Here is a 14,352-nt window from a genome sequence, read left to right on the forward strand (position 1 = left end):
GAATGGGGGGGCCAGGCCCAGGGGGAGACCTCACGGGGCCGAAGCGCAACCCAGTTTTGGCCTCTAGGGAGTCGCTGGGACCCACGGCGCATCCAGCCAGGACGCACGGACACACTGACCCCCTTCGTGGACCAGGAGCCGGCACAGACCCGGCACGGACCCGGCACGGACCCGGCAAGGACCCGGCACGGACCCGGCACGGACCCGGCAAGGACCCGGCACGGGCCCGGCACGGACCCCGCAGGCCCAGCGGCAGCCTCTCGCCCAGGAGCCCTCTCCATGCTCCCCACGGCTCCGCCCCCCTCGGCACCGGGGTGGCCAGGCCGGCTGGCCCCTCACCGGCGGGTGGTCTGTCCCCGGTCCACCTCCCAGCCCTCCCCCACGGGGTGTCTGTGTCTGGAAAACCTTCTCCCCAAAGGGCCCCCCGAGCCCACGGCTGACGAGGGCCCTCCCCCAAACCGGCTGGGAGCAGGGAACCCGGGTCCCGGTTGCTGTCCCCCCACCCCCGTGCCTGGCGTGCGGAGGGCAGAGGGCAGCGCCCGCCGCAGGCCCTGACCGCTGCCTCCGCGGCTGCCCTGGGAGCGACCCCGAGGTCGTGGGCACCGTGTCCCGCTGCCATGACAACGCTGCCCTGCTCCGCACGCCGCCCGCCCGGGGCGCGAGGCGGAGGCAGAAGCGGACATCTTCCCGCCGCGGCAGCGCCCAGCGGCCAGGCTGGCCCGGCGGCTTGGGGCAGGGGCCCCCGTGCCCACCCGCTGCCCAGGCCAGCCCCGGCCAGAGCTCCATGTCCACCCTCAGCACCGGAGACAGGTCAGCCTGCCATGCTGGCCGGGCGGCCCTGGGACCTCAGGGGCCTCGGCTGAACCCCCCCCGACACCCCCCCCCCCGCTCCCCCCCAGCACCACCCAGAGCACAGAGGTCCTGGCCCCAGGGACACGCCACAAACTAAACCACAGACAGAGCCACAGCTACCCTGGACAGGGGTGGGGGCACAGGGACTCGCCCCCTGCCTGCTCTGAGCCAGCGATTGCGGGCTGGCGGCTGGCGGCTGGCGGCTGGCTGAGGGGAGGTGGGGGGCGGTGAAGGGGGCCACCAGGGAGCGGCCATGAAAACCCGGAGGAGAGGCGGCACAGGCTTCCCAGAAGGGGCGGGCCGCTCACTCCCAGGGGTTTCCACGTGGTGACGGCCAGCCTGGTCACTCCCCGCCCCGCCCGGGCAGGCCCCGGGGGTGTGGCGGGCTGGGGGGGTCACAGGGCTGGTCTCTGGATGGGACTGTGTCACCTCCACAGATTACTGTAAGCCCCTCATTTCTTCCTCTCGGTGACACTCGGTGGGAAACTCGGTCTGTCTGTCAGCCTGGTTCTGGGCGCACGCACACACCACACACACACACACACACACACACACACACACTAACATACACTAACACACACCACACACACACACACACACACACGCACACGCCCCGGGGCCCCGAGCCCGGCTCACTGCGGAAACGCCTCCCCCGCGGGGGCGGTGAGTAACGGGCTAAAAATATGTCGGCTCCGTGTGGCCACGTGGTGTGCGCTTAGCATGACACACGGCAGGGTTAGTCACACACAGTGCATGCCTCGCCGTTCCTGTCTCTGCTCCCCTCCAGGAGCTGCCGCGGGCCTTCACTGGGCTGTCCGGTCCCCCCGGCCCGGGCCTCTGAGACACGGCCCTGCGAGCAGCAGTTCCCACAGGCAGGAGCGTTCCCTGTGAAAACTGTCCGAGGGCGGCTCAGCCGCACCGTCCCAGCGCCACGCGCCCCGAGGCCGAGGGACACCCAGGCTCCGGGCCGGCCACGGCTCTCCGGCTCGGCCTGCGGGTCCCCCGAGTCCGCGGGGCCGGAGCAGGATCCCGGCAGAGGGGTGTGAGGGGAAGGGGGGAGCGTGAGGAGGGAGGATACGCCCTCAGCCACACGAGCCCCAGGAGAAGCCTCTGCCACTCGGTGCGAGTGATCAGGACAGAACCCGAGGCGCCCACGAAGCCGGCGCCGGTTCTCCCGAGGGTGAGGTGCCCTCGGCGTCGCCAGGAGGCCGGCCGGAGGTCCCCGTGGTGCCCGCCGGGCCTGGCCACCTGCCTGGGCACCCACTGGGCACGGCAGGATGCAAACCAGGTCCTCCCCGCAGACACCGGCCTGAGGTGCAGGCGAGAGCCACAATCCCCCCCCCCCCCCCACCGCAGAGGGCGCCCGCCGGCCCCGCAGGAACTGCGGCCCGACGCCGCCCAAGCCGGCCCTGCGCCCGCCGCAGGCTGCCCTCCCGCGAAACGCGGCGGCCCGGAGGCGGGGACCCCTCATCCCGCCCCTCTGTCTCCCACTCCCCAGGGTCGTTGCCACGGGACACATCCCTCCCCTCAGGAGAGGGGGCGCCAAGCCAGGAGCCACCCACCAGCCCTCACTTTCTGAAAACTGCCTTTGTGTTGATTTCAGAGACGGAGAGGGCGGCATCAGGGAGGAGGATCACTGACCGGCTGCCTCCTCCCCCCCCCCACTGGGGATGGAGCCGAAGCTCAGCCCTGAGCCGCCGGCCGGGCCGCCTTTTCCTCCCGGAGAGCGCGGAGCCCTGAGCGCGGCACTGGCACCGGGACCGGCACCGGCACCGGCACAGGGCCGCGGGCGCCGGGGGGGCGGGGCCGGGCCGGCTGGGAGCAGGTGCGGGAGCGGCGTGGGCCTGGGGGCAGCACCTCCTCCACAGGTTCCCTCCGGGGCCAGCGCCCACTCCCAGCCCCTCCTGCCACCCGGCATCCCAGCCCTCCGAGGGCGAACCGTCCGCCAGCACCGCTGTGGGTCTGTGAGCTCCAGGGGAGCTGCCGTCCGGCCGGGGCCTGGACAGGGCGCCGTGAGCTGGCAGCCCGCCCTCCGCCGATCCCGCTGCGTGGGCCATCCCCGCGCCGGGACGGCTCACCGAGAGCCACTGGGGCCAAGGCCGCGGCTCCATCACTGCCGGTGAGACCTCCCGAGGGCCCCTGGCACCGCCCCATCCCCACCGAGAGCGCCCCATCGCTCCTGCTACCCAGGACACCCCCCACCGTGCCTCAACTTCCCCTTCTGAAAGGCCCGCTGCTGCAGGACTGGGACTGAGCGCTGTCCTGGCCAGACCCCCGGCAGGCGGGCCGAGGGGGTGGCGACACCCCCAGGGGAGGACTCAGCAGGCAACCAGTGGTGCCCACTCCACGGCCACACCAGCGGCTGCCCAGCCAGTCCTGCCCCGGCCGCCGCCCAGCCCGGGACAAGCAGGCCCACTCGTGTGCAGAAGCTCGCATGGAGCTGAGGGAGCCCCCGGGTCTCCTAAATCCCAGTTCCATTCCCAGTCCAGGCACCTGCCGGGACTGCAGGCTGGACCCCCAGGGTGGGACGTGCAGGAGGCAGCCGATCCATGATTTTCTCTCATCACTGATGCTTCTGTCTCCCTCTCCCTTCCCTTCAGAAACCAATGAAAAATAACAACTAAAAATAAAACGGGGTATAATGAGGTTCAAATAGGCCCTTCGACGGCACCTCTCCGTGGGGCATGGCTGTCACACCAACATACTCCCACACGCCTGCGCAGGCGTGGCCGCTCCGGGGCAGTGCCACGTGAAGTCACAGCACCGTCCGGTAAAAGGGACCCGGCGACAGCCATCATGTGGGCCCAGACGGCGTCCGAGATCAACGGGCACCAGGCCTCGGCCCGGCCCACCACCAGCCGGTGCCACCCCTGCCGGGTGGACACCCCAGTTCGCCGGCGGACAGAGGTCAGGACGCTCCCCGTCCCCGCCGCCAGGGCTGAGCTGCCACAGCTCCCCGCCGTGACTGGACCTGCCGGGTCCCCTCCCACGGCCGTGGCAGCCCGGTCATCGTCGATGGTTCATGACCATGGGCCGGTGACATCTGCTGGCGCCTCAAGGTCAAGGCCGAGCTTGGGAACCGGCTCATGAATATGCATGAAATGGTCCAGGGCCAAGCTTTTAAAAACTCATATTAAAACCCACATAAATTAACATAAAATTGACCGCTTTAACCATTTTAAAGTGTCCAATTTAGTGGCTTTCAGTGCAACCATAGCATCACCCAATCCCAGGACCTCCTTCCCCCCAACCGGCAGCCCCTGCCCCGCCCCCATGGCTGCACCTGCTCTGACCAAGCCACCCCTCACCCCACCTACAGGTCCCCTCTCCCAGCGGCCAGAAACGGCTGGAAGCAAAAGTGAGCGGAGCCTGCCTCCAGGCATCAGAACCACCGCTGTTCCTAGGGAGACGGGAACCCGCCCACGTGGCCGTCCACCCCCTTCTGTGAGCACGCGGGCTGCGTGGCCTAGCAACCCCAGCGCCCGCCGCACCGGGACCGAGGCCAGCTCACCCCGGGGCCTGCGATCAGCCTTTGGAGGCAGAGGCCCTGTCGGCCCCCACCCCGCGCCCCTAACCTAACCCCCGATAGATGCTGCCGACCTGCCGGGCGGCCTGTGGTCACCGGTCACCCCAACGCCGGGCAGACTGTAACACAGCACCCGCAGGAAAGGGGGTTCATGGCGAGTCCGTGGGACCACGGCAACACCCATCCCCCCCACAGTGCCCCCCACAGGTGTGCATGCTGCCGGCAGCCGCGCCGGCTCCTCAGCCTACGGGACCCACAGCAACTCCGAGGGGTTCCTTTGCCCACGTCACCCAGTGAGCAGCGCGGGCACAGGAAGCGGAGGTGGGACATCACACGGGTGCCCACCACCAGGGTGGCCACAGCCCTGCTCCCCCCACTGCCGCCCGCCGGAGTGAGTGACAAGGGACACACAGTGTTAAAGGGGCTCATCCAGGGGCCCGTGTGGACGGAAAGGTCTGGAAACAAGCTCACGTCCACACAACATCACCTCCCCAGGACGGCATGGTGGCTTCACAACCTTTTCATCCCCATCTCTCCTAAACTCTGAAACGAGCGTGTATTCCCGTTCACATGAAGGAAGTAATGACTTTAAACCCATACACAGAGGACGGCACCGCCGGTCCCACCCTGGGAAACCCCGCGGCCAGGGCGGGGCGGGGCGTGGGGTGCGGTGTGGGGCGTGGGGTGCGGTGTGGGGCGTGGGGTGCGGTGCGGGGCGGGGGGTGGGGTGTGGGGCGGGGGGTGCGGGGCGGGGCGTGGGGTGCGGTGTGCGGTGTGGGGCGGGGGGTGCGGTGTGGGGCGGGGGGTGCGGTGAGGGGCGGGGCGGGGGGTGCGGTGTGGGGCGGGGCGGGGGGTGCGGTGTGGGGCGGGGGGTGCGGTGTGGGGCGGGGGGTGCGGTGTGGGGCGGGGGGTGCGGGGTGGGGCGGGGGGTGCGGTGTGGGGCGGGGGGTGCGGGGTGGGGTGCGGGGTGGGGCGGGGGGTGCGGTGTGGGGCTGGGGGGTGCGGGGCGGGGCGGGGGGTGCGGTGTGGGGCGGGGGGTGCGGGGCGGGGCGGGGGGTGCGGTGTGGGGCGGGGGGTGCGGGGCGGGGCGGGGGGTGCGGTGTGGGGCGGGGGGTGCGGGGCGGGGCGGGGGGTGCGGTGTGGGGCGGGGGGTGCGTGTGGGGCGGGCGAGCGGGCGGCCTCGGAGGGACAGCTGGGCCCCCCTCCCATCCCCCCGCCAGGCCCCAGCACAGAGCCTCAGTGTGGCCAGCAGCCGCGGCTTTAGGAGCAACTGTTCCCGCGTCCCGCTCAGCACATACTTGGCAGCGACTTCGTAGCAACTCAAACACGCACTCCCCGGAGCTCGGTAACAGGAGCCGGCTCCTGGCTCCTAACGCGCCTCAGATTTACCGCCGCCGCGGCCGGCTCTCTCCACACACACACACACACACACACACACCCCCTCACACCGGCCCCGCCAGGACAGCAGCAGGCAGTGCTGCGTGGCACGGTGGGGCCTGCACGCGGGCCGGACGGTCAGGGAGGCGGAAGGCAGTGCCGAGGCCACACCGACCACCAGACCCGTCCGCTCTGGGCGGACCCGGGTCCCGTCCCCAGACGGCCGCGCACCGGGTCTGAGCAAACACTCGGCCTCCGTCTGCAAACACGTCACCCCCACGGACGGCGCTGGACGGCCCCGGGACGGCCACAGGACTCCGGCCGCGACACACCCACCAGCGCCCGCCCTCCTCGCCCGCCCAGCCCGGGGAGAGGGACCAGCTCCCCATGGCCCTGCCGAGCCGCAGGCACAGGGGCGCCCGGAGCACCCACAGGCCCCGAGGAAAGCCCTCGAGAGCTCCGGGTCAGGGTCACAGCGAAGACGGAGGAGCCGTCCGGGGCTGAAGAGCGAGGGCGCAGGGGCCGGGCGGCCGGAGCCCGGGCGCAGGGAGGCGCGGCCAGCCCGTCCCCGCCGCCCGCTGCGCCGTCCCGGCTCACGGAGGACAGCTCTGGGCCGGGGAGCCGTGCTCCTGGCCGTTTTTCCAGAAAGAGAAAGTTGTTTCAAAGGAGATGGTTAACAGAATGTTGGTGAACGCAACAGCTCGACGCTTCATGTTGGGGCGGGGGGGGAGGCCGGGGCAGAGCACCGGGCGGACCGAGGCCACATCCCTGGACTCCGTGCGTCTGAACTCCCCTCGCCGAGGCCTCAGCCTGTCTGTCAGCCCGGCGGCCTGAGTGGGGGCACGCTGGCCTCTGAACCAGGCACAGGCCCGGTTATGGGCTCGGTCCCCAGTGGGGGGTGTGCAAGAGTCAGCCGATCAGTGATTCTCTCTCATCACTGATGCTTCTCTCTCCCTCTCCCTTCCTACCTGAAACTGATAAAATACATTTTTAAGAAGAATTAAATTTTCTAAGAGGCTGAGGCGGCCATGGAGTCGGCCGGGATGTGAGAAACGGAAGGTTAGATGCTGCGGGCTCCTCAGTCCTTTACTCCCACCTTCCCGGGGCGCCCCAGGCAGACCCCCCGCCTGCACCCACCTCCTCAGCGTCCCCTGGGCTCCAAGTCCCTCCCACCCCTCGCAACCCCCCATCTCACCTGTCCCCCCAGAATCCTGACTCTGAGCTCACCGCAGGACCTGCACTGACCACCATCCCAAGGCCCTGCCGGCCTCTGGCCACAGCCCGACTGTGAACGTCCAGCCCTCACCCCCATCCCCACCTCCACCCCCCACCTGGGCTCGGACCTCACCCCAAAGCTCCAGGCCAAGGTACAATGGAGAAGCTTGAACTTGAGGGTTTCTCCCAAGTCCAGAGAGAGGAAATGGGGGGCAGGGAGGGAGCCCCCTAGCTTTAGAGCCTCGAGCCTCAAAGACGTAAAAGCAGCGGATGTGAACTTTCACTGACACGGGGATCCCAGAGGAAGGCGGCCTGGGGGGACTCGGCCCGGCGGGGGCGGGGGCGGTCTGGGACCGGCTGCAGACGCGTCTGCAGATGGAGCGAGGGTGCAGGGCCCGTGGGAGACCTGGCAGTGGCCGAGGCTGCAGGTGGGTGAGGGGCCGTACTAGCCACAGACTTTGTGTTTTATTACTTTTTAAATTCTTACCCAGGATGTTTTCCCATTATCTTTAGAGAGAGAAGGGAGTGGGGAAGGTGAAGAAAGAGAGAGACGTGGATGTGAGAGGCCTCACGCACGCACGGGATGGAGCCTGCCTCGGAGGTTCCTGCCCTTGACCAGAATCGAACCCGGGACTCTCAGGCCGCAGACCGATGCTCTATCCACTGAGCCAAACCGGCCAGGGCAGACGGGGTGGATCTTAATCAGTTTACAGTGAAAAGTAGTTTAAAAAACGGAGCGCGACGTTTCGAAGGCTCACGGCCACAAGTGCTGCTGTCCGGGCGGAGCGGCCGCACAGCTGCGGAGGGGCCCGCGTTGTGCAACCAGAAGTTGCAAAAGAATTCTGCTCTCCACGCCATCCAGGCCTAGAGCTGCCGCTTCTGTGTCTTCCTCACCCCTCCACCGCCTCCTCTCCAGGGGTCAGGGCGGTGCCAGGACTCAGTGCCTCCCGGGGCAGGCCCCGAGCACCAGGGCGCGAGAGCGGGCATCTCTCAGAGATAAGGTTAAGGCAGGGGAGCGGGAGGGGGGTGCAGGAGGAGCCAGAGTTCAAGGTGAAAATGTTTCTTCTCAGTCACTGTCCTCTCAGACAACTTTCCACGCAGCCTCGGGCTCACGGGCTGCTCTGTAGGAACCCGGGGATGTCGGGGCAAGCTCAGTCCGACAGGCCAGCCAGGCCCTGCCAGACCCTCTGAGGCTGTAAGTGGGTTTGTGTTGCTGTTGGTTGTTTTACAAACACTTGGTTGCCTCTGAAGGTTCAGGGCCACAGGAGACCCTGCCCCTCCCCCCACCACCCCTTCCCGGAGCTCGGAGGAGGAGAGGGGAGAGCAACAGCCCGCTCCGGGCCCAGGCGGCAAGCCCCACCTGTAACCCCGTTTGTAAACGCCACTGGGAGCCTCGCTCTAAAAATCAATCTGCTTAGGACGTTTGCTTGGTGTCTTAAAATTGGAGGCACTATCTGTAATTTCCACACAACCCATGTCCTCTCACGACCCTAAGTCAGGAAACGCATTCAAAGGTTTCACCGAAGAGCCTTGAGCCCGCAAACTCCTTTCAGACAGAACTAGAGGCTTAGTGTGTGGACAGGCCCGCCGGGCCCACTGCCCACCGACCCATCACCTCCCCACGGGCAGAGCCCGCGCACAGGCGGCCGCACGCCCTGTGCGCAGCTCGGAGCGGCTCCGGGCCCCAGGGTGAAGAGGAGAGAAGGCAGCTGTCAGGGTGCGGAACCCAGCCCGCCGTGCGGGGAGGGGGGCGTGCCTCCTGGGCCCGCTCAGCGCTACCTGTGGGCGCCTGTCTAGACGGAACAGGTGTTTCCTACTGAGGGTCAAGGTCACAATGCCCACAGCCAGTGCCCTCAGGGTGGACAAAGTCCAAGAGGGACCTGAGCGCCTGGCCTCCCCGGGCCTCTGCCTCTGGGCTGACCTCTGAGCAGTGAGTGCCCCCGCGGAGCCCGCCACCCGGGGTCCCCGTGGGCCTGGCCTCCCCTCAGGGCCCTTCCCTTCTCCGCCATCAGCTTCCCACGCCGCCTCAGAGCCACGTTCGGCGGGTGGCCACCCTGGGGCCCTCCCGGGGGCCGGGGAGGGGCGGCACTGCCCTTGCCCCGTGGGGGGCCAGCACCCTGAGCCTCAGGAGCCAAACCTGCCCCAAGCCTGTGGCACCTCCCAGGGGTAGGGTTCAAGGCCGGCTCCATCGCTGGCTGAGCTCCCTGCACCACTGGGCAGGCTGGGCCTGGGGAAGCCTCCTCAGAGAGCAGGCCTCCAGCCGGGGCAGTGGCTGGGCGCAGCGGAGGGCGGGAGGGGTGCAGGAGGGGTGCAGGGCGGGAGGGGTGCGGGAGGGGTGCAGGGCGGGCGGCGGGACGGGGGCCAGCACCCCCACCCCCAGCGGGCAGCCGCCGGCCGGGCCTGGGGACAAAGGGACAGGCGGTGCCCCGCGAGTGGCAGGCCCGCGGGAGCCGGAGGCCACGTGCTGGCGGACCCTCCGGGCGGCCCGCAGTCGCGCCTCGGCCGCATCCAAACAAAGGAGGTGCTGGCTCCGCGCTGAAGTTTCCACAACTTTTCCCGGAGGAGGCGGGGGCGCCCCGGGAGCGCCCGGCCCCGCTCCCCATCCCGGCGCCGGCGGCCACATGCAGCCTGGGCTCGGGGTGCGCCGCCACCGCTCCCGCCACCGGCCCGGGCCGCCCGCCGGCCTTCGCTCCTCAGACCCGCCCGGGCCGGGGCCGCGGAACGGCCGGCGACAGCGAACCGACACCCAGGCCCCCGCCGCCCCGCCGCCAGCCCGGCCGCGCCTCCCCGCCCGCGCCCCGATCCGGCCTCCGGCGGCGGCTCGGACGCGGCCTCGGGCCTACAGGCGCCCGCGGGCCCGGACCAGGGAGCGCCGCCCGCGGGCCCCGCGGCGACGGGAGCGGAGGCCCAGGCCGCGCGGGCGCCCCGACGACTCGGCCCGAGGCCGCCGATCTGCGTGTCCGCGCGGCCCGGGGCTGAGCCGCCGCCCCCGGGCCCGGCCCCGATCCCCAGGCCCGGCCCGCGCCCCCGGACCCGAACCCGAACCCGGACCCGGACCCGGCCCCGAGCCCAGGCCCGGCCCCAGCCCGCCCGCCCGCCCGGCCCGCGCCAACCGCCGCCGCCGCAGGAGCGAGCGGCCGCGGCCGCCACTCACCGGGGCCGGCTCCCGCGTACATGGTGGCGCCGCCGAGGGCTCCGGGGCCGAGGGCCGGCCGCGCGCGCCACGGGCCCCGACGCCGCGAGCCGCGAGGGAGCCCGGCCGCTCGATCCGCCCCGGCGCGGCCGCCTCGCCAAACAGGTTTACCCGACGCGGCCCGGGCGGCGGCGGAGGCGGCGGCGGGCGGGGGAGGGGAGGAGGGGACGGGGGAGGGGAGGGAGGGAGGAGGGCGGGGCCAGGGGACGGGGAGGGCGGGGTCAGGGGACAGGGAGGGCGGGGCCAGGGGACGGGGAGGGCGGGGTCAGGGGACGGGGAGGGCGGGGCCAGGGGCGGGGAGGGCGGGGCCAGGGGATGGGGAGGGCGTGGCCAGGGGACGGGGAGGGCGGGGCCATGGAACGTGGAGGGCGTGGCCAGGGAACGAGGGGCGGGCCAGGCGCGCGCGCGTCCGGGGCCGGGCGGGGACCCGCGGGGCCATGGAGACCGGCGGGCGGCGATCTGGCCGCGGCGGGCGGGCGGGCGGGGCGGGAAGAGGCTGTGATGGGGGGACCCCGCAGCCACTCAGAGGGGCGACGTGGCCTCGGGGCGGAGCGGGCCCGGGCGGCGTCACCGCCGAGCTGGGGAGAAGCCCGGAGGCTCAGCCCCGCGGCCCCGCCGCCGCCCGCGAGGGGAGCGAGCTTGGCCGCTCGGTGGGGGCGGGCGGGGCGCAGCCTCCCCACGTCTCCCGCCCGGACGGCGCGCTGGGCCGCGGAGCTGCCGGTGCCGGACCCCAGATCTCCGCCTGGCTTTTTTTTCCTTTTCTTTTTTAAGTTACTAACGGAATCGGAATGTCGGGGCTCTGGCTTCCGACCAGAGTGTGAACTTGACCGCGTCCGGCCCTCGCGCGGCCACAGCGCCACCGCTGCCAGGGCTCCTCGGCCACGTTCCCCGCCTGCCTCCCCCCACACCTCCCCTTTTCCCTTCATTTCCTCTGACCATCCTACCCAGGGTGTGTTTTCCACTGGTTTTTGGAGGCGGAAGAGAGGTGGAGAGACAGAGCAGAGACAGAGAAGCGTTGATGTGACAGACACGGGGATTGGTTGCCTCCCACACTTGGGATCAAGCCTGCAACCAGGTACCTGCCCTTGACAGGAATCAAACCCAGGACCCTTCAGTCTGCTAGCTGATGCTGTATCCACTGAGCCCCATAGGGCTGGAGCTCAAACCCTCCAGCCTCGCGTCCCCCTGGGCCTGGCGCTCTCCCAGGGCAGCCCGCCTGCCCGCGGACGCCTGCCTCGCCAGGTGGTGGGGTGACTGGGGTCAGAGGTCAGACAGCGATGCCGGGGCCGGGCCGCACCCTCCCGCTGGCCTCCGTCCCATCGGACACACTGCCTGCGAGTGGGGCAGGCCCGTCCCTGCGGCCAGGCCCAGGCGAGGTGACTCGGAGCGGGAGGGGCCCGCCTGCCAGCAGCCCCGCACCCAGTAGGTCCATTACTAGTTCTTCCATCCTCCAGGGCACCCCAGAGGACGCGCGGGACAGCCCGCCTCCCCTCCAGAGAGAAACCAAGGCACACCCATCTCCGTCCCATGGCCGCCCTGCCCAGGCCCGCCCTCCCCCAGCACCTGCTCGCCTCGGCCCAGCCTGAGCCGCCGCTCTCTCCCACCCAGTGGCATCGCTCCAGATCGCAGGTTCGGTTCCCTGCCTATTCTCTCTGACTCCCTGGGCACCCGCACGTGGTCCCAGCTGTGTGCCTTGCAGAGCCCGCACGCCAGCCCCTTCCCCGCTCCTGCAGGCCGTGTGAGCGTGGATCTTGCCACAATCGCTTTCTCACTGTGGAAACCAGAGAGTGCGTCCGGAAGTGCTGGCCTAGGGGCGGGGTGTGTGTGTGTGTGTGTGTGTGGCAGGGCCAAGCACAGCTGCAGGAGGGGGTGGGTAAGGGGAGCGACGGGCCTGAGCGCCTGGGCTCCCAGGGACCAGTTCAGGGAGCCGCACTGTTCAGAGGGGCCCTCCAGCTCAGCCGGGTGACAGAGGCCTCGGGCCCGCCCGTCCCCTTTGGAACAGTTCCAAACCCGGGCCCCACCAACGTGGCTCAGGGGTGGAACATCAGCCTGTGAACTGGGAGGTCACGGTTTGATTCCCGGTCGGGGCACAGGCCCGGGTTGAGGGCCCCCCAGTGGGGGGCGTGCAGGAGGCAGCTGGTCAATGATTCTCTCTCATCATTGATGTTCCTCTCTCTCCCTCTTCCTTCCTCCCTGAAAGCAATAAAAAATATATGTATTTTTAAAAAGGCTCCAAACCCAGGCTCAGGGCTGCGTAATTGACAGTAAAAAGTAAAGACAAGGTAGTCAGAGCGATGGGTGGGCTCTGGCGGGGGAGGGTGGCGGGTGGGGGGGTGTGGCTCTCCCCGGGCTGCACGTGTCTCAGGCTGCATCAGTTTGGGGTGCTTGCTGTGCCTTCGCCGTATTTCACAGTGAGACGTTTTCATGTGCTGTTCTGTCCGCAAACCTCCAGGCCAGAACTGATCAGCACTCACCCTGCCTGCTCCAGGCACTGACCCCTTTCCCTTAGGTCGTCAGATAAAAAACCACAACAGCCGACAGAGCAGTGGCCCTCCGTGCGAATGAATGAAAATGATACCTATATCTTCTGTCAGATCGGCAAAAAATAATGTTTTTGGTGTCAGCCTCAGGTTGAGTGTGTGTGTGCCACGAGGTGAAGGTTGCTCGGGAAACCCCCCAGTGACCCAGAGGCCTGGCCTGCGGCTGCTCCTGTGACCTCTGGCCTCTGAACCCCACGGAGAGCCGGCCGTCTGTCTTGGGGAGCCCTGCTCTGAGCACACAAGTGGGGGCGGCGTGGGCCCCGCGCCCCCTGGCGGAAGGTCAGGCTGCACAGTATCCCGGGCGCTCCTTTGTGTCGCTTCCCCGCCTAGAAGGACGCGCGCGACCCCTGCTGGTGGAGGGGCGCCATCGCAGCCCGGCCCGTCCGCCAGCGCCCGCAGGGCCCTCCCACCCGCTGCGGGGACTGTCCGCCAGCGCCCGCCCCTCCGGACCGCAGCCTCCAGGCCGGTGGGTGGACACGGCCCTTTCCTCAGCCCCCACTCCCCCCCCACAGCTCCGGGGCCACAAAGTCAAACCCATTTCCTCCTCCCGACCTGCCCTTCCTCCCCGTCCCTGCGTGGCCTCCCGCCGCCGCGGTCCCCTTAACCCACTGCCGGGTCCGCACCACCGGCCCTAACCTCTCCCCGCTCCGCCTGCCCCTCCAAGTCTTCATCCAACGGGGATGCTGATCCCACAGGACCGACTGGCGGGTCCTCTGGGGCCCAGGCTCTCTCCCTGGCTCATTCATTCACTGCTCTGGATTTTGGGGCCCCTCTGCTAAGATTGCAGGGTCCCCTAGCTAGTCAGCCCCAGGTTTGCACCTCCGGTACTGCTGTCCAGTCCATAGCACGCTGGGGAGGTCAAGGGAAGGGTCGGGGCCCACAGCGCCCTCCTGTGGTCATCGTGCCCACAAAGCTAAACTCTGAAGCCCTTAGTTTCTTTTTCCTGGTAAACATGTGTATGGATTTTATATTCATTTTAGAGAGGAAGGGAGAAAGAAACATCGATGAGAGAGAAGCATCATCAACCAGCTGCGTTCTGCACGCCCCCCCAACTGGGATTGAGCCCGCAACCCCACATGTGTCCTGTCTGGGAATTGATCCATGATCTCCCGGTTCATAGGTCAATACTCAACTGATATAGAATGTCCATTTAGAGCCACATGTGCCACCCAATACAAGAAGAAAGGCTTGGGGACATATAAACATATTAATTCATCTACACCACTGCCAATAAAATGTTTTTATTTTTTAAAATATATTTTATTAATTTTCTACAGAGGGGAAGGGAGAGGGATAGAGAGCTAGAAACATCGATGAGAGAGAATCATCAATCAGCTGCCTCCTGCACACCCCTCACCGGGGATGTGCCCGAAACCAAGGTACATGTCCTTGACCGGAATCGAACCTGAGACCTTTCAGTCTGCAGGCAGACCCTCTAGCCACTGAGCCAAACCGGTTTTGGCAAATAAAATGTTTTTAAAATGAAAGTTTTTGAAAATCTTCTTTACATAAACTTACATCAAACTCTTAGAGCTACAGAATTTAGTTCCTTCAATTTACAGAAAACTAAGGTCAAGTCCCCCTTGTCAAACTACTCAGCCAAACACCCTTTTTATTTTTATTGATTTCAGATTTATTTTTTTATTTTT

General features: G+C 68.1%; 1 protein-coding gene and 1 long non-coding RNA gene across 3 annotated transcripts in view; one reads left to right on the forward strand and one right to left on the reverse strand.

Moving 5' to 3' along the window:
- AGO2 (argonaute RISC catalytic component 2) overlaps positions 1 to 10,307 on the reverse strand; it is a 31,908-nt gene extending 21,601 nt beyond the window's left edge. The window contains exon 1 of one of the 2 annotated variants that reach the window (XM_084864700.1): positions 10,125 to 10,307. In XM_084864700.1, the coding sequence (XP_084720826.1) occupies positions 10,125 to 10,146 (22 nt within the window). In that variant the 5' untranslated portion in view covers positions 10,147 to 10,307. The remainder of the gene's footprint in view (positions 1 to 10,124) is intronic. The other variant, XM_084864699.1, reaches the window with a different exon arrangement.
- Positions 1 to 14,352, forward strand: part of LOC311612048 — a 107,919-nt gene that overhangs the window by 30,535 nt on the left and 63,032 nt on the right. The window lies entirely within an intron of this gene.

Source organism: Pipistrellus hanaki, assembly GCF_964339955.1.
Source record: "Pipistrellus hanaki genome assembly, chromosome: 17".
NCBI classification, from domain to species: Eukaryota; Metazoa; Chordata; class Mammalia; order Chiroptera; family Vespertilionidae; genus Pipistrellus; species Pipistrellus hanaki.